We start from the raw sequence: 12,679 nt of genomic DNA, 5'->3' as shown, positions 1-12,679 counted from the left end.
CCTCACCACAGCCTACGTCCCAGTCACCTGCACCCAAGGACAGCACACCTGGCTCTCATACAACCACATCCTCTTCCTCCACTTCTCTCACCACTACTCCTACCCCTTACCTTGGTCCCAAGAAAAATTACCTCTCCAGTTTTGACCTCTTTCCCTCCCCCGACCCACCCCCTCCAACTGGGAAAAGTCCCAAGGGCACCTCAGCCACCACCAGCCCAACTTCTACAGTGCAAGTGGTGCATGGCATGTGGAGTCCACCCTTTGGCGGCAGTAACACTTCGGTGAGCAGCAAGGGGACAGCCAGCCCCCCCCCAGGCAAGAGGACCCGGAAATTGAAGGGCCGCCGTGAGCGGACAGAGACGGCTGCCCCCAAGGAGGTGACTCCGGCCACTTCACCGGCCACAGCAGCCAGGGGAGGCAAGGGCCCGAGAGCCCCATCTAAGGAGCGGAAGGACAGCAGGGCGGAGAGGACAACCACCAGGAGCGCGGAGCAGGAGGGCCCCACAAGCCCCATCCCGGCTGCAAGGTACGACACCAAAGGGCCCAGGACTCACTCCCCGAAGGGGCCTGACACAGCACGGTCGGAGGGCGACTGAGCAGGGTGTCCAGGCCAGGTATGACTCCCTTGACATACTGCAAGAGCACCGCTGAACAGGGCCCCGCCGTGAAGACAGGTACCGCTGAACAGGGCCCCGCCGTGAAGACAGGTACCGCTGAACAGGGCCCCGCCGTGAAGACAGGTACCGCTGAACAGGGCCCCGCCGTGAAGACAGGTACCGCTGAACAGGGCCCCGCCGTGAAGACAGGTACCGCTGAACAGGGCCCCGCCGTGCAGAAGAGCACCGCTGAACAGGGCCCCGCCGTGAAGACAGGTACCGCTGAACAGGGCCCCGCCGTGAAGACAGGTACCGCTGAACAGGGCCCCGCCGTGAAGACAGGTACCGCTGAACAGGGCCCCGCCGTGCAGAAGAGCACCGCTGAACAGGGCCCCGCCGTGAAGACAGGTACCGCTGAACAGGGCCCCGCCGTGAAGACAGGTAATGCTGAACAGGGTCCCGCCGTGAAGACAGGTACCGCTGAACAGGGCCCCGCCGTGAAGACAGGTACCGCTGAACAGGGCCCCGCCGTGAAGACAGGTACTGCTGAACAGGGCCCCGCCGTGAAGACAGGTACCGCTGAACAGGGCCCCGCCGTGAAGACAGGTACCGCTGAACAGGGCCCCGCCGTGAAGACAGGTACCGCTGAACAGGGCCCCGCCGTGCAGAAGAGCACCGCTGAACAGGGCCCCGCCGTGAAGACAGGTACCGCTGAACAGGGCCCCGCCGTGAAGACAGGTACCGCTGAACAGGGCCCCGCCGTGAAGACAGGTACCGCTGAACAGGGCCCCGCCGTGCAGAAGAGCACCGCTGAACAGGGCCCCGCCGTGAAGACAGGTACCGCTGAACAGGGCCCCGCCGTGAAGACAGGTACCGCTGAACAGGGCCCCGCCGTCTCAAGCACCGCTCCGCTGGGCCCTTCCTGTCAAGCACCGCTCCGCTGGGCCCTTCCTGTCAAGCACCGCTCCGCTGGGCCCTTCCTGTCAAGCACCGCTCCGCTGGACCCTTCCTGTCAAGCACCGCTCCGCTGGGCCCTTCCTGTCAAGCACCGCTCCGCTGGGCCCTTCCTGTCAAGCACCGCTCCGCTGGACCCTTCCTGTCAAGCACCGCTCCGCTGGACATCGCCATGTCATGCACCGCTGCGCTGGGTCCCGCCGTCTCAGGCACTGTTTAGGTTCACTGTGCCCACCATGCCTCCTCCTTGACCAGTGGACTCTGTAATCCACCTGAGAGACTGTGGCTTTGCACTCCCCGGGATGGCACAGTGGGCAATCCACCCACTGTAGAGACTTGAGAGACTGTGGCTTTGCACTCCCCAGGATGGTACAGTGGGCAACCCACCCACTGTAGAGACATTGAGAGACTGTGGCTTTGCACTCCCCAGGATGGTCCAGTGGGCAACCCACCCACTGCAGAGACTTGAGAGTCTGTGGCTTTGCACTCCTCAGGATGGTACAGTGGGCATGGTGGCTCCTCGTGGATCTGGCGTCGTGGACTCATGTGGCTGTGGTGGCCCCCCCTTCCCTTCCCCCTGAGGTGCCTGTAGTTTTGACATCAGATGCCTCTGCAGTGTTCTCTCCAAAGGACTCAGGTCTCGTGTGTGGGCTTTGCCCTTGTTTCGCAGAACCTTGGCCCACGGACATGTTAGATTCGTAGGATGTGCAGGACTTGTTACTTCAGTGATACACTGATGTGTATATCTTTTTGGTTTTTGTAAATATTTTTCACGGTTGCTCAATTATTTCCAGGTGCTTTTTTTGTACATGAAAATTTATTCCAAATTTGGTTGTGTCATTGTATTTTTAAAGGGTCTTTGTGTGGTGTCACTGTGACTTCCTGCTCTGCATTGGTGTGTACATATTGGGGGGGTGGGGGGGGTCGCATATGTGTATGCCCATAACCTTTCTTCCTCCCCCCTCCCGTGTGTCGTAGGTGCAGTACTCACCGTTGACGTCTGCGCCGGAGTTCGTACTCGTGGTAGATGAGCAGGTAGACGAGAGCAGGTATGATGTTCAATTCGGGTTCCATGCTGTCCGGATTCTGCGTGGAGTGTCTCGAGGTGAGCGTTTTCCATTGGAAATGTCTGTTTCCGCCGTGTTTTTATCGGCGGGGCTCCCGCCCCGGAAAAGGTGGCGGATTGGTGGGTCGTGATAGGGTGGGCGGTACATTGTCTGCCGCCTGGCTGTTGGTGGTGACCGCTGCGCTGTTTGTTTGTTCCGCCGTGGCGGTCGGAGTGTTAATGCAACGGGCTGTGTTGGCGGTTCCCGCCAGGGTCAGAATTGCATTTTTTTGACCGCCGGCCTGTTGGCGGGTTGGCCGCCGCTTTATCACCGACCGCCATGGTCAGAATGACCCCCTAAGTCAGTAGTAGTAATTCCAAAAACTAAAATTAAAGGAGCTAAAAAGTTTTACATCAACAACACACATCATACAAAGGCATCAAGTACTATATAACCCCTCATACACTGTTTGCAGAAAAAAAAATGTAAAATACCGCCAAACAACATTTTCTTATCTTTAATCCAATGCCATCCATGGTGTTTTGGTTCCACAGATACCACAAACAGATGTTTTTCATCATGCACCCATGAGTAGTACGGCAAAGAATGACGCTAGTAAGGTTAGCGTAAAAAATATTGACTCTAACCTGACTAGCTTCATTTTCTGATGCACAACCCCCATGGACATGACTCCTGTCTTAGCAAAGACAAGAGTCAAGCCCCCCTGCCCAATGGCCATGCCCAAGTTAGGCCCCCCTCTGGCACTTTGAAAAACAAAATGTTACACTTACCTGGACATACTTTTGATGGGTCCCCCATCCTTGGGTGTCCTCCAGCGGTGGGTGGGGGTGTCAGGGGGTGTCCCTGAGTGCAGGGAAGGGCACCTGTGGACTGCTACCATGGTCTTTGACCATGGAAATGACTGCACAGGTCCCCTGACACCTACCCTGACCCAGGCATTAAATAATGGTGCTAAACAGGCTTAGCGCCATTATTTAAGGCTCTCCTCCCCCTGGGAGTCATTTTTGCACTGGAGGATAAATAAGGCAAAAATGCCTTAGAGTCATTTTTTGCCCCGGAACATCTACCTTGCATATCATTGACACAAGGTAGGTTTCCACTGTGAAAAAATAACGGTAACTCCTATATTGTTACGCCAGTTCCCAAAATACAAATATGGAGTTAAGCTTGCGCCGGATTTGCGTAAAAAATAATTACGTTAATCCGGTGCAAACAGAGTATAAATATGCTCCTCAGTTCCACGTAACAACTGCAATGTTTTCTATGTAGGAATCACATACAGATGGCAACATTTTCGAAACATTTAGTACCAAAGTCTATGAACAGTTTCACTCCAGAAGTCTCAGTATTTGATGTGATGTGCAGCCGCTGGCAACAGCAGTAGTATTGCCAAAGCAATGGCTGACAGAGAGCACTTCAGAGTCTTGAGTTTAGAGTGTTGTAACAACCTAATTGTGCTGGATTTGTCAGTGGAGAATCACAAGTCACCAACATTCTGATTATGTGCACTGAATTTGCACTCATTCCAGGAATTCGTATAATGGCCAGCAGTAGTTGAGGATTATTCAAGTCCAACCCATTGGAACTCTTCCAGTGCAGGTGTAGATCCAGAAGTGTATGAGTTGGTGGGGATAGAGACCCAGTTTATATACCAAAGAATGCTTTTGAAGTGGGGGAGACTTTAATGAGTGGTTTTGATGTGCACAAATTCCCCTTTCAGCCCAGTCTGTCTGCCAGGGTCCCTGTGGGGGGGTTATCAGTCCTTTGTGTGAGGGCAGGCCACTGGCCTTTGAAATGCAAGTGCCATGCCCCCCACCCTTCCAGCCCAGGAAGACCCATTCAAAAAGACTGCCAGTGTTGGCGGACTGAAGACCGCGGTATCAGGACTCACCCCAGGATTTCCATCCATTTAAGGGCGGGAATACGAAACCGACGGCGGGTGAGAGGCTGTTCCACTGCCAGTACCGCCACGCTAAAAGGACTCTGCCAGCTGTATTACGAGACGTAATATGGTTTGGCAGTTCCTGCACGGCAGTGCGGCGCTGGCAGTGGAAACGCAGGCATGCATCCCCTCCTGGACAACCACCTCGCCCAGACAGGTAGGTGGATCGTTCGAAAGAGGGGGCAGGTGGGGTGTTGTGTGCATGTGTGTGGTGTGTGCCCTGGCGGCGTTGTGGCGGTTTGTCTTCAGCCAAACTGCCAGACTCATAATGCAGCGGTCTTTACCACCGGGTTCACAGCAGTAAGACCACCTCCGCAAGTGTTGCGATCTTAAGACTGCCACACTCATAATGAGGGCCTGAGTGTCCTGTGTTTGTGGTTGTCTGGGTGAAATACACAGGGGAGCTGTCAACCAGCACAGGCTAGAAGTTGATTGGAGACAGGGTGTAAGGCACAGATAGTTTTCAGTGGAGAGAAATGCTCACTTTCTGAAAAAGTGGCATTTCTAAAATAGTAATATAAAATCCAACTTCATCAATAAGCAGGATTTTCTATTACCATTCAGGCCAAACTAAATATGACCTGGTTACTCATTTCAGATCACAATCTACCACTCAAAATGTATATAAGGGCAGGCCTAATGCTAGTCTTTGTAAGGAGCAGGCCTCACAGTTGTGGAAAACAAACTTAGGAATGTTTCATTACCAGGACATAAAAAACACAGATGTACATGTCCTGCCTATTACATACATTGCACTGTGCCCTATTGGTTACCTAGGGACTACCGTAGGGGTGACATATGTAGAAAAAGGGGAGTTAAAGTCTTGGCAAGCACTTTTAAATGCCAAGTCGAAGTGGCAAGTGAAATTGCACACACAGGCTTTGGAATGGCAGGCCTGAACCATGGTTAAGGGGCTACTTATGTGGGTGATGTGGGTGGCACAATCAGTGCTGCAGGCTCACTAGTAGCATTTAATTTACATGCCCTGGGCACATGTTGAGCACTTTACTGGGGACTTGTAAGTGAATAAAAAATGCCAGTTGGGGATGAGCCAATGTTACCATGTTTAAGGGAGAGAGCATATGCACCTTAGCACTGATTAGCAGTTGTAAAGTGTGCAGAGTCCTAAAACCACCAAAAACAGTGTTAGAAAAGTGGAGGGAGGCAGGCAAAAAGTTGGGGGATGACCACTCTAAGGCTGTCAGCTCTAACACGCTCAGATCAGAAATTACCACTTAAAAGCCTGTAAGGAAATCTCTAATGCTGGCCTATTAGAAATGCGGGCTTCACAGTAGTGAAAAACAACTTTGGGAGTTTTTCACTACCATAATATGTTAAACGTAGGAGTACATGTCCTGCATTTCACTTAGATGGCGCCCTGCCCTATGGGTTACCTAGGGCCTACCTTAGGGGTGACTTATATGGACAAGTTGAAGTATCAGTGAAACTACACACAAAGGCCCTGCAATGGCAGGCCTGAGACATGGTTAGAGGGCTATGTCTGTGGGTGACACAATCAGTGCTGCAGGCCCACCAGTGGCATTTAATTTACAGGCCATTGGCACATCTAGTGTGCATTACTAGGGAGTTATAGGTAAAGTAAATATGCCAATTGGGTATGAGCCAATGTTACCGTGTTTAGGGAAAGAGCACATGCACTTTAGCACTGGTTAGCAGTACCAAGGTGCCCAGAGTCCTGAATCCAACAAAAACATGGTCAGAAAAGAGGAGGAGGAAGGCAAAATGTTTGGGATGACCCTTCTGAGAGGGCCATTTTTCAACATGATCCAAAAAACTAGGCCATGATGATGGAAGTTGGCAAACAGGAGCTAGTGGGGTGCTTGATCCAAATGCTAGTGCAGTTTGAGATTTTGACACGTGAAGGTGGCAAGGAGGACATCACCATGGTTCAAGAAATCTCATTGTTCTAAATGCTTGTGGGAACATTTGTAAAAGGTGGAACAAACATTTACCGATGTCAATGAAGAAGCAGCTGCTTTCACAACAGGTCAATACTTCATCTGAACACAAATCAAAGGCTGCAAAAACAGATTTATGTCCTCCAAAGTGTACATATGTGCCATGAGACTGGATCCATGGTACAAAAACAGTAGATTTCAAAGCTGAGGCCATAGAAGAACTGAAGTGCTGTCTGTTAAGAAATGAATGGCGGATGCAGCTTGTGGAAATTAACCCCACAATAGGTACTTCTGCTTAATAGTACCATCAGGTGCAATGCTGATCACAAGTTTAGAAAAATGAATCAACTGTAAAAACATGATTTCAATCAAAATATTTAAAAAAGAGCTTAAAAGATACCAGGCAAGTCAAACTCCAGGGAGTTCATAATAGACAGATGCCTAATGTGTTACTTGGTGTGTTTCTAAACTTTTGTGTTTTACAAAATACAGACGACTATTCTTAACTCCAGATCTACAGAGCTTGGTGAGGTATATAACACGTTCATGCACACATGCTTAGGAATATGTACATCCCCCAACCAGAGATCAGGTGAACATCCCATCTGACTCACATTATGTCTACACAAATGAGGTCACAGATAACCTTGCTAAACTGATGCATAAACTCTAAGCAGCACCACGAATTGTCTAAAACACTCTGAGAAAATGTTGCCTTTAAACTTTAAAAACAACCGCAAAATTAACATCATAATGACACATGAAAGTGACACTGCAGGCTTGGTGCGTTAAACAACAGACCTTGAATCTAGCCATTATATGACTGACACCACATTTCTTTCACACCTCCTTCAAACTACAGCACACACATCACTTTTGTTAAAGTCTTAGTGCATTATTACTTTTGTCCATCAATAACAACATGCAGAAAGTGGTTTTACACATATAGGTGGACATTGTGGTTTTGGCTTTGAAAAACATTTCCTATGACATGTTGAAGTGTGTTCCCCTGCCTCTTGGTCAGTAGGCCTCAATTTGGTTCCCGTAGCCATCTTTTTCAACATGGATGCTTCCACTTGCACATTCAAGCCGGGTCATGTTTCTTTATTCACATTGCTGTTGCTCCTGCTGTTCTCGATGAAATCTTTCTAGCATGGTGACAGTCATTTTTCTTTCTTCAAGGTCCTTCTGCTAGCTCACTGTATCCTATTGATTCAGAATAATTTGCTGTTCATGTAACTACTTTGTCCTGCCATCTCCAGAAGAGATTAGCATAGAATGGGAGCACCAAGGCTCATGTAGTGGGATACTGCTTACATGCTATGGCAAGATGACGATTGATAAAACTGCACTGAGATTTGACGAGAAAGTAACACTTTTGATTATACCAAGATGATTCAACAGTTTAAGTGATTTAAAATGTGGAAATAGTGTACATAAGCCCCAGGTTGTGGGGATGAGCCAGAAGGCAGTCCTGAAGACTTTGATGCTGGTGGAGATGTTGTCCCTTTCTCTATTGGTTTTGCTGCCCACCTGGGACTTTGAATAATTCAGACTTTGCACTACTCTGTAATGCTTAGAGCCTGCATGGTAATGTCTTTGTATTGATATCTTTGGAATTTTTGTAATAAATCGTTCAAATGTATTCTGCTGACCTAGAATTTAATAGTGAGTGAACCCTTTACTTAATTTACTGTGTTTTTACATACATGTAAGGAGATGGTTACCCTTTGGGAAACATTGCCTCCTGAAATTAAGGTTTAACACTGTCTGTGATTCATCAACCCGAGGGCAATCTGTTGAGGTAATATATTGAGGCGTAATGTTTTCTGGTTCCCAACACCCACAGTTTCATGCGTGAGTCTGTGCAGACCCTCTGGAGTCCAAACACCCCAATAGTAACCCGGGTGCACGAGAACTCCCCTGCCTGAGTGCACACTGGCCAGTCCCTACATCTGGCTGCTGAGCTGCCAATGGTAAGACATCACGCATGCCCAGTATGGGGTAAACACTCCAGTGAGTAACATCAGTCGGAATCCAAACTGCTTCCCAGCAGCGCCTTAAGGCTCATTCTGTGAAAGATCATGTATATCTATTTATTTCTCGCTGCTGCAAGAATGATGTCTTACAGCCATTTTAGATCTACTTAAGGCACCAGCTAGCACAACCCAAGCTTAGAGTTGGTGAGTTGTGCAGCTGTGGTAAGTTGGTAAATACATCTCTATGAAAAGATGGATGACAAAAAGCCCTTATCTATACATGAGGGCTGTAAGTTATGTGTCCCCTGCTGCTCATGCTGTATGAACAGAGGTTAGCAGGTAGCTGAGAACATCACTCACACAAAAGGCCGATGGAACATTAACCTCTATTCAGAAGGTCCTTCTCATATCACCAATGGAAGTTTGTTATTCTAATTTACAATGAAACATCTGATGTAAGCAGTAGAGTATCAAGGATACCATGGGCCCTGGTACAGGCAAGGAAAACAGACCATTTGACTATTGTTCGGTGTAGCGAAATAAGGGAATTATAGACAATCAGTTGACCCCAGAGTGCTCTGGGGCACTGATGCCACTGCATGTGCTGCACCAATGGTAGCTATGCCCCCACCTCTGTAAGAATAATCATTGTTAATAGTTACATACAATGGCACATGACTGGAGACACAGGCACCAGCCACAGACATGGAAGTATGACCTGAAGACACACCTACATCATTCAACAAGCCATAGCCATTCAACAAAGGTTGTATCCTGGGCCTGAAGCAGCCACACATCCTGTGAGATGGCCCACACCCTTCCAACCTCAGAGGCGGCTGGAGGCGCACCTACCTGCGGGTGCGTTTAAATAGAAATAAGACATGCCTATCTACCTGCCATGGTGGGAAGTTCTTCCTCAAACTCTCACTGTCCAAAGAAAGGCCTGTGTACATGTTGGATGAGATCATGTTGTGTAAAGCATGAGCCACGGCGTAGACTGCTTTGTATACACCGTAAGTGAAGAAGAAATTGTCAACATCATATTCTTTGACAGAAATCCGTGCCATTGTGGTGTCCTCTCCACAATGAGGGAAGAACTCCTCAAAGAGGAAGCTGCCGTTTGACAAAGCCGGAGAGCATTGAAAAGCTAACATCCATATAGTCAGAAATGGACCAAGGTCTGAGAAATTGACAGGTTTAACACTGTACAAAAACTCCTTCAGCCCAGGGATCTCTCCTCTGGGGACATGAAATACTATAGTGCCATTGAGCACACGCACAGTATTTGGCAAATACATAAACTCGTTCAAATATGAAGAAGTCGCTGAGGCAATCCAAACCTTAACAGGCCGTTCACTCAAGTACTTCAAAAGAAATTCTCTCATGTAACTTCTTGGACAGTGGACTATCACCACAGTGGCAGAAGACTTATCAATCTCTTTACCAATCCGTACAATCTCAGTCTCTGTGGAGTGAGGGGGCTTGCGGAGTCTTTGTATGAAAGCCACACATCCCCCACTGCTGGTGATCTCTCTCTCCAGCTCCTCCCCGGCCCTCCTGCCGCTGTCATCATCTGAGATCAGGATCCCAACCCAGGTCCAGCCAAAGTGCGCGAGCAGCCGGGTGATGGCGCGTGCCTCGTAGATCTCATTGGGGACAGTGCGATAAAAGGATGGGAACCGATGCCTGTCGTTGAAGATGGGATCCATGGCACCGAAGCTGACCTGAAAAAATGCACGAATAAAACTTTATATACATTGCACCACACTCAACTAAGCTACAGCTCTTGTGCCCTAGTGCACTTCGCAAAGATATTTTAAAGTACTATGAAACCTGCATAGTCTTTGCACTCACCAAGGTTAAGGGCCATATTTACAGACATTTGACACAGGGCAGCACCACAAGCCTTTTTGCTGTGCGTCCCTGCATCAAAAGAAAAGGACTGAAATTCACTGTATCTACAAGAAACAGTGCATTCCTATCCTTTTCCCCTGAGCTGGTGCACAGTGGGCTCACATGCACCAAAGCAGGCACCCTTCTACCATGGTGCAAGGGTGTCTTCATTGTGGGGATGATTGTTTTTGTGCAAGAAGGGACGCCTTTCTGCACAAAAACAATCAACAGAGGTGTTTTTCTCCTTTGATGTGTGCTGCAGAATGTAGCAAACATAGAAAGAGGAAAGAACAAAAAGAAACAATGTTATTTCTCGTAGTTGTGCCTCTCTTATGCCTCCCATGGAGAGGGGTCGACTTTTGACGCATTCCCAGGTTTACAAAATATTGTAAATCTGAGAATGCATTAAAATCCATGGTTGTTGCGTAGGAACACCTACCGCAGCACCCATGGAATGCCTCTGTGACGCAAAGTAAGGCAACACAGCAACTTGCTCTCGGTTGCCTTACTCCATATCTACAAGGTCATGAAAAGCTACGCATATCTACAAGGCCATGAAAAGCTGCGCATATCTACAAAGCCATGAAAAGCTACGCAAAGGCCTTGTAGATATGGCCATGCAGCCTGCGCTGCCGATGCGTCACAAAAAGTGGCACACCGGCAGCACAGGCTGCTTCTAAATATGGCCCTAAGTCTTTTAGCTTTAGCTAACAGTAACATAGCTAGACAATTTGTAGTGTATGTACATTGTATATTACATTTTGCAGTATATACAGATGATCTAGATGTAATTTCATTTTAACCAATTTAAATTTCAATTAGTGCTGCGCCACATGAAAATCTGCGACAGAATGATCACTATTTCATGACAAATCCGAAATGTGTTTCCTTGTGTTTGCAAACTAGTTGCAATGCATTATTATTGTGACACTGGCTAGAGCATGATGAAAATAAAGGATGGTTTGTCTTTTCCCTAATCTGCTAAACCGAACAGTTCCAAACAAAAATGCTTTTTCTTCCATACTGTAATCTCCCCAAACACCAATTTGAAACATAAGAGAATTTCTACAGGTGGGATTCAAACATTTTCAACTATAACATTTCTGAGTGTCACTCATTGTACTGATGGGGCATGCCTCCTGAATATCTAAGTCAATATATCGAGGTGTGCAATAATAAGGGGCAAAAAATTGGATCAAAAATATTGCCAAGTATAGGTTTTCATTTCCTAACTCCACATATATGTATCTTGAAGAAGATTTCACATGCCATAAGTAATGTAGTATGCAAGGGTATAAACACTGCATAGAAAGGGCATGAGCTATAGTTAATGTAGTGTGGCGATGAGATGATGACTGTTTTCGGAGGTGTGAGACATAATAATTTGAAGGAGAAGTGTGTAAATTATAAAGTGAAGAGATAATTATACATTTTACCATTTTTAATGTTTGTGTGTTTTAAGTTGGGTATGTATAGAAAGACTACATAACATATTTCTAATTATAAACTATTGTTATTATTTGCTTCTTTTCATTGTGTATGAATTCCTTTTATTTTTTAATAAAAATGATTTTCAAATTGCCGTGTGGAGTGTGACTGATTGGACTGTTGTAAAATGGAGTGGAGTGGAGTGGAGTGCAGTTCTTTGAAGGAGAGTGCCATAGTGTGTAGTATTATAGATTTTAGTATTTTGGAGTGGACTACAGTGGAGTCAAGAAGAGTGGAGTAATGTAGCAGACAAGAGAGTATAGTGTTATACAGCAAAGTGCCATGGTGTTATATAGTGTAGTGGCATTGCATCCTATATAGTGGAGTCAAGTATCGTAGACTGGAGCAGTGAGCTGTGCATTGGAATGGCGTGTTGAACGGTAGAGTAGGGTGTTGTAGACTGTCGTTGAGTGGAGTAGAGTGTTTTAGAGTGGAGTAGGGTGAAGCAGAGTGTCAGAGTGAAGCATCATCAAGTGGAGTGTTGTAGAGTACAATGCAGGAGAATGTCGTAGAGTGGGGTGCCATGTCATATAGTGGAGTGGCATATCATACAGAGAAGTTGAATGCCATTTTATTGAGTGTCATACAAAGTAGTACAGTGGCGCCTAGTGAATGGGCACAGAGTGGAGTAGAGTGTCATAACGTGGCACAGAGTACAGTATACTGTTGTAGATTAGAGCTGCATACATTGCACTAGAGAATGGGACAGTGGAGGGGCATAGCACGAAGTATTATACAGTGGGTAGAGTGGAATAAAGTGTAGCATAGTGGAGTACAGTGGAGTGCAGTCCACTGGAGTGGGGCAGTGAAGAATGGAGTGAAGTGTCATACAGTGGAGTGG

The 12,679-nt window shown here is 47.4% G+C and overlaps 1 protein-coding gene across 1 annotated transcript in view; it reads right to left on the bottom strand.

The window, feature by feature from the left end:
* LOC138262488 (vomeronasal type-2 receptor 26-like) overlaps window positions 1–12,679 on the bottom strand; it is a 376,030-nt gene that overhangs the window by 287,269 nt on the left and 76,082 nt on the right. The window contains exon 3 of the mRNA XM_069212381.1: window positions 9,351–10,181. Coding sequence (XP_069068482.1) covers window positions 9,351–10,181 — 831 coding nt within the window. The remainder of the gene's footprint in view (window positions 1–9,350; window positions 10,182–12,679) is intronic.

This window comes from Pleurodeles waltl, chromosome 10 (genome assembly GCF_031143425.1).
Source record: "Pleurodeles waltl isolate 20211129_DDA chromosome 10, aPleWal1.hap1.20221129, whole genome shotgun sequence".
Classification (NCBI taxonomy): Eukaryota; Metazoa; Chordata; class Amphibia; order Caudata; family Salamandridae; genus Pleurodeles; species Pleurodeles waltl.
The sequence above is the reverse complement of the archived record's forward strand: the minus strand, read 5'-3'. Positions and strand labels throughout refer to the sequence as shown.